We start from the raw sequence: 6,000 nt of genomic DNA, 5'->3' as shown, positions 1-6,000 counted from the left end.
TGAGTTTATATGGAGCCGATGCGATTCGAATCTAAACATAAGCTGGACGGTGAATCTGGACCATACACGTCATCAATCCGGAAAGTCATAGATCGTGAGTATGATGGCACTGCGAATAAGGTGGTGGTGAGTCATCAAATTGATGACATGTAACGGGTGCTTGTTTTGGAGTTGGGTTTGAACCTCGTATATCGATTTCTTTCTTGTCGGGTAAAATATGGATCCGAATTTCTTTTTCATCCGCCCAAGAAAAGAATATTCATAATAACCTCACAATTATTTTATTTATATTTATATTGTTTACTCTCTAATAATTAAAATACTTGATCGATTAAAAATTTATTAATTTATTAAATTTATAAATAAAAAATTATAAAAATTAATATTCCGGGTAATTTGCATTATGAATCTAACATGAAACAAAGTTATTCTCTTAAAATAATCACTATAATATAATTTATTGAATATGAAATGTAAGCGACCATTTGTTGTTAAGTGTTTTTGGTTTGGTTGACTAACATTAAAAATAGACTGTTTTAAGATCGAAAGACTAAAATATTAATGGAAATAAAAGTAGAGAATCATATCATTTGATTTTCTAATAAGAAAAATAGAAATGTAAATTATGACACACATGTGGTGAGATCAGCGGGCAATTTGCTCCATTTAATTCTATAAACTTGATTTCAATTATATCTAATATTTTTAACACACATGTTCTTACCAATAATTATATTTTAGTAAGCACAAATCAATAGGGTGAGCAAATTTCGGACCCACCATTTTAACCGACCAAACTGATAAATTTCAGCCAGTTTAATTCATTTAAAACTGAAGTTGGTTCGATTTTGGATTTGACATTAGAAAATCAAGCTTAACTGAACCTAACAAATAATCAAATATTTGAATTTTGTTTTAAATTCTTCTTTGTATTTTTGTCAACCTAACCGAGCAATATTATTTAAAAAATCGGTTATTAGTTCAGTTCGACGGTTTCAGTTTGGCCTGTTTAGGAATTTCAGTATAGTTTCAACCAAACCAACCAAATACTCACCCCCATCAGTGATAAAATTAAATTTTAGTTAATACAACAATTAGATAGCCCCTAAAAGATCGGGTTGAATTAGAAAGTAACATGTTTTGATTACATTTTGATTTTCAGACGACTGTATATACAAAACTCAAATAAGTTACTAGCTTTTAAGCATTAATATTTGCATCTAATTCTGAAGTTAATCTAGCCAAAATCACTGAGTTAATCAAATTACCAAGATGCAGCAGCTTGGCTTTCAAATTCATGCTTCATTTTCGCAATGCCTTCATTGATAACATTAGCATCAGCTCGTAAAGCAACCAGTTTATACTCTTGCATCACCTTCATCGACACTTTCATTGCCCGTACTTCTTCCAAGTCCGATATCAACAGCTCCGTTGTAACAATTTCTTCTTCTAATTGTGTCTTTTCATGTTTGCATTCTGTCATCTGAATGTGAACATTCTTCGACTCATCCTTAAGTTGTTCGCACCTATCTTTGATTGACAACAATTTTTGAAGGCGGTCGACCGGCGCCTTCACGTCAAATCCAAACCTTTTCAGATCAGCAACCGTTTCTAAATAGCTGTCAATTTCTTCTCTGGAGCTGTCAGCTCGCAACTTGGATGTTTTCTCGATTAAATTAGAGAAAGTCGCCATATAACCAATAGCAAATCCTTCACGGATTGCCTCTTTATATTCTTGCAAAGGACCAAAATGTGGTTTTTGTGGCAAGATTTGGAAAATTTCCAACGACTCGATGTTTTCCCAAAAAGATGAGCTCTTAATAAAAGGCAATGCTGGACTCTCCACGAGCTCAGTGGTTCCTGAAACATTTATCAACGAAGATCGCTTGACATTTTCAGATTCACCTTCTCCATTACCTGGATAGTGACCATTCAATCAAATCAGTCAACATAAAGGATATCGCAGCAAATCTTGTATTTCAGTCAACAAAAAATGGACAGTGCACCTAAGTTTTCTGCTAAAATAGATTTGCATAAAGCATTCAGTTCGGTAAATAGAAACTTCTTTTGCTGATAGAGCTTTACCATTACAGAATTTTCTTGCAGCGACCAAATTAACATCATTTTCGATGTGATTCTCCAAAGAATTCGTGGGTGACGTCGTGACCGGAACATCTTGGAATTATACAGATTCAAGAAAGTGTTAGCATCAAGACAATACTGACCAAATGAAAGGATAAAGCTTAAAGTCTCATCAAATTAAAAGACTTGTCTCATTTCTACGTACTTATACATTGGTAATGATCAAGTGTATATACAAATATTTATCCATGAAACAAATAGTCAGGTTCTTAAACTACTAAACTTAATTCAGGTTGCATATTCTACATCTTATTTCTAATTAATTTACCTCACTATTCCGTGTAGATGTTCTTTTTTACGCATTAATTTTTGTTGAGTTCACAAAGCAAAGGAGTATCAATTATTCAACCTATACCTGCAAGTGCTATACCGATTACTCTAGAAGATTTAATCTCTATAGTTGCACAATCTTTCAGGGCAATTCACTATAATCATCTCCGGCTACATTATGCTTTTCATCGACAGGGAATAAAGTACATTAATTTCTCCACATAAATCTAACAGCATTATTAAGGGAATAATATACTGTACCTTCTTTATGATGCCCATCTACAAGGATTTCAGCAGAGTTTTCATTATTCTCGTCCTCTCTACCTGCAAACATTTGCTTTGATTTGATATTACTTCCTCTATCTCAATCTAATTAACAAGATTTTCTATACACATTATCTAAAATAAAACTACAACTAAAGTATAATTTTACTTGATACCCCTTTATGACATTAAATACTTACTAAAGAGGAAAAATTGTATCGAATAGATCGAAATTGAATGAGTGCTAAAACAAGAGGATCTATCATATAGCAGCTAAACAAGCGAAGGTGTTTACCTGTAGCTTGAGAATCCATCTGTCTTTCACTTTTCTGTAAGGAGCCTGCAGCTTCATTCTCTGATCCAACATCTTGGATATTAACATGCTGTGTTAGTAAGAAAAAGCATTTAAACATACATCATGAAGATGAAATAAATAAAAATGAACAAATGGCATTAGATGGAAAAATATAATGCAATTCTTGAGGAAAAATTCACATATTGATAAAAGCAGATGGTGTATTCTTTACCCTGGAAGAACTGTCAGATCCAGAAGAAGGCGGATTGCCAACCAAATTAATGGTTGAGCATTTGGTTAGTACACCACCAGAGACTTGTAATTTTTGATTTGTTGTCTGCATTGGCGTCAACTCTAGATGGCAAGCTTGGAAAAGTAAGGGTTTGACTGAATTTTCATTGTTCAACTCCTTGGCAAGGCATGGAAGTGCATCTTCACTCTCAGGTAAATTCTTCTTTGTTTTCTTACTAGGTGATTTTGAAACACAATCCGTTGAATGCTCCAATGATTTCTTCCTTGACCTTTTGATAGGCAATTTCTCTCTAAATTTTCTACGAATAGATTTCAAAGTATCACTTCCGCTTGAACTCTCAACATTCACAGCCATGTCAGGGTCTCTTGCATTACTGTCAGCATCCGTTGATTGTTCTTCAGCTTGTACGCCAATTGATATATCCTGAAACAGCTATATAAGTTAGTAACTAGTAAGTACTTCAGTAGTCTACATGTTATTCTGCTGAAGGAACCTAAATGAATAACTACTTATATAAATGTAGCAACTGAAAGAGAGTAAATGCCATGCTGTAATGAAAACATCAGCAAATAATTTCTCAATCTACTCATGCATCTCTTCAACCCAAAGAGTGTTCACAGAAGGTGGCATCTCAATTATATATGATGATACTGATTTGAATTCAAGTTCTTAACAAAAAAAAAAGTAACATAGTGGTTTTTAACCCTCTGTAGACACACATATGTTGATAGTCACGAAACAACAAAATAAACAATCTTACAGTCACTTAGTTAGGTCAATCTACTCTTGAAATTTTAATTAATCCGTGCCACAAAAACAATAATAATGCCAGTTATGGAACAAAAGATATATGCGTATGAATATGAACATATATGTAAGCCTGCAATTATCACAACACGTGTCTTCGAATAGAAGTAAGAAATTAAGCAACAATCAGTCTTACATAGAATGTGAAAGATAATTAGGAGGAGGATACAATACCCTGCTAAAACTAACCCATGAGCCATTTTCCAAGTGTAGGTGCGGCCTAATTTCAGAATGTCTTAGCTCCAGTTCCTTATTTGTATGCTTTAGCACAACATTGTACCTTCCATCTATAAGAGTTCTGGTTATGCGAGCATCCCTCCAACTTGAATCAACAAAAGCATCTACTGCTTGCAAGACTTCATAAGTTGCAATATCCAACTTAGGATGGGGAGGGCGAATGTGGAAGGAATCAACAGTCTCTTCCATATGGTCATTCTTGCCATTGTTTCTTGAGTGGTCACATTTTACCAAGAAAGAGTTGAAGCCAGTTTCTTCAAGAATAGTTGCTGGGAACCACGCAGCTTGGAATTTTGTTTTGTCAAAATTCACCTCTACGGCCATTCCCTTGCTAAACTTCAACCCTTCCATTCTCTTTGGCATATCAGTTAACCAAATCAGTATTGTACATCAAGAAACTGAAAGCTACTAAAGAATTTGTGTCATCAATAAATGAGTAGCGCTTCAAAAACAAAATAACACCACCCGTTATCAAGACAACGAAAGCACTAAAGGATTTGAGTTATCAAAAAATGACAAGTGCTTCAAAAACAACAAGTACAGCACTACTCAGCTACCGAAACATTTTTTTTGCAGAAAGTGGAACCAGTTTGTTCTATATCTGCTTATTCGTGCTTGGACAATATGAAAACCGAAAATATCAGGTTTGAAATTGTCTTGAACATGATGCAACCACATAGCAACTATGTTGCAGACAACAATTAACAACAAGTGAATATTTCATGGATAAGTGCCTAAGGTTAAGATTAATCAACAAAGGCCAACATGAACAATCATTTGCTTCAAAAGATACTCAAATAACTAAAGAGCGCTGAATATTAAGATTAAAGCTAAATAATTCGGAATAACAGCCCCTAAGATACAATACAAGCAAACCCAAAATGAAAAAAGAAACAAAAATGTACCTTTTGTGGTGGGGATTTAACCCAGGTCTCATTAGTCCACTCAAAATGAAACCTCAAATCTTTAGACAAGAACTCAACTTGTTCAAGTGGGTCTATAAAAACAACAGCGTACTTCTTTTCACTACTCTCAGTACCCTCAAAAACTTTGGACACCACCCCTTTCCACCACCCATCCCGGTGAAATGCGTCCACAACATCATGCGTCTCATACGACTGATCATCATCAGGAACCGGAGGCAAAGGCCTAATATAAGAAAGTTCAATAGACTCTGTCAATGGCTTGCTGTGATCTGCATCAGAGAGTAGATTTTGGTACTCAACCAAAGCCCTGGTTTTTCTTATGGGATAACTGCTTGAGTTTCTTGAAGCAGAGGCTGGTTTAAGAACTGTAGCAACGTACCATGCGCCTCTAAAACCCTCATCGTCACTGCTGACTTCAACTACATCACCTTTGTTAAACTTGTTGTCAACCTTTTTATGGTATATTGTTTTGTCTTTGCTGTTGGTTCTACTCTCCATTGCCGGTTCAACTCTACCGGAAATTTTCTTTACTTTTTTTTGCTTTGAAGTTTGAACAGAGAGCAGTGAGCAGGAAATGAATTATTATACTATACATTAAACCTAAGAATCAAACGACATAAGTTATCAACGACATAGTTAATGACTGAAACGGCAATGTTTATGTAATTACAATGCATAAAACGGATAATGGACTATCTTGAGTAAAACAACAATTTGAACAAAACAACAATGGTACACATATCTCTAGATAAATGACATCACGCTCTTAAAGATAAAGAAAAAGCTAAAGGCATTTGCATACTATC

At 34.6% G+C, this 6,000-nt stretch overlaps 1 protein-coding gene across 4 annotated transcripts; it reads right to left on the bottom strand.

Annotated features, from left to right (window-relative positions):
- Nucleotides 1-1,099: 1,099 nt before the first annotated feature.
- LOC126673940 (DUF724 domain-containing protein 2-like) lies at nt 1,100-5,800 on the bottom strand. 4 transcript variants are annotated; one of them, XM_050368272.1, is made up of 7 exons: nt 5,174-5,799; nt 4,206-4,622; nt 3,204-3,647; nt 2,972-3,059; nt 2,674-2,736; nt 2,086-2,175; nt 1,100-1,917 (listed from the first exon to the last, which is right to left on the bottom strand). In XM_050368272.1, the coding sequence occupies exons 1-7, from the start codon at nt 5,690-5,692 to the stop codon at nt 1,265-1,267; spliced, it is 2,274 nt and encodes a 757-aa protein (XP_050224229.1). In that variant the 5' UTR covers nt 5,693-5,799; the 3' UTR covers nt 1,100-1,264. The 4 variants fall into 4 exon arrangements, with proteins under 4 accessions (XP_050224229.1, XP_050224230.1, XP_050224231.1 ...); XM_050368273.1 differs by having other exon boundaries at nt 4,221-4,622; XM_050368274.1 differs by lacking the exon at nt 2,086-2,175 and having other exon boundaries at nt 5,174-5,800.
- Nucleotides 5,801-6,000: the final 200 nt, after the last annotated feature.

This window comes from Mercurialis annua, linkage group LG3 (assembly GCF_937616625.2).
Source record: "Mercurialis annua linkage group LG3, ddMerAnnu1.2, whole genome shotgun sequence".
Lineage (NCBI taxonomy): Eukaryota > Viridiplantae > Streptophyta > Magnoliopsida > Malpighiales > Euphorbiaceae > Mercurialis > Mercurialis annua.
Note: the sequence above shows the minus strand (reverse complement) of the source record. Positions and strands in the feature narration are given on the sequence as shown.

What these genes read in the sequence shown, in the direction of transcription:
- LOC126673940 (XM_050368272.1), bottom strand. Translation starts at nt 5,692, where the DNA reads ATGGAGAGTAGAACCAACAGCAAAGACAAAACAATATACCATAAAAAG. An exon ending in CATGGGTTAGTTTTAGCAGG is followed by an intron (nt 3,648 to 4,205) that starts GTATTGTATCCT and finishes TAGCTGTTTCAG; the next exon opens with GATATATCAATTGGCGTACA. An exon ending in TGCAAGAAAATTCTGTAATG is followed by an intron (nt 1,918 to 2,085) that starts GTAAAGCTCTAT and finishes GTCACTATCCAG; the next exon opens with GTAATGGAGAAGGTGAATCT.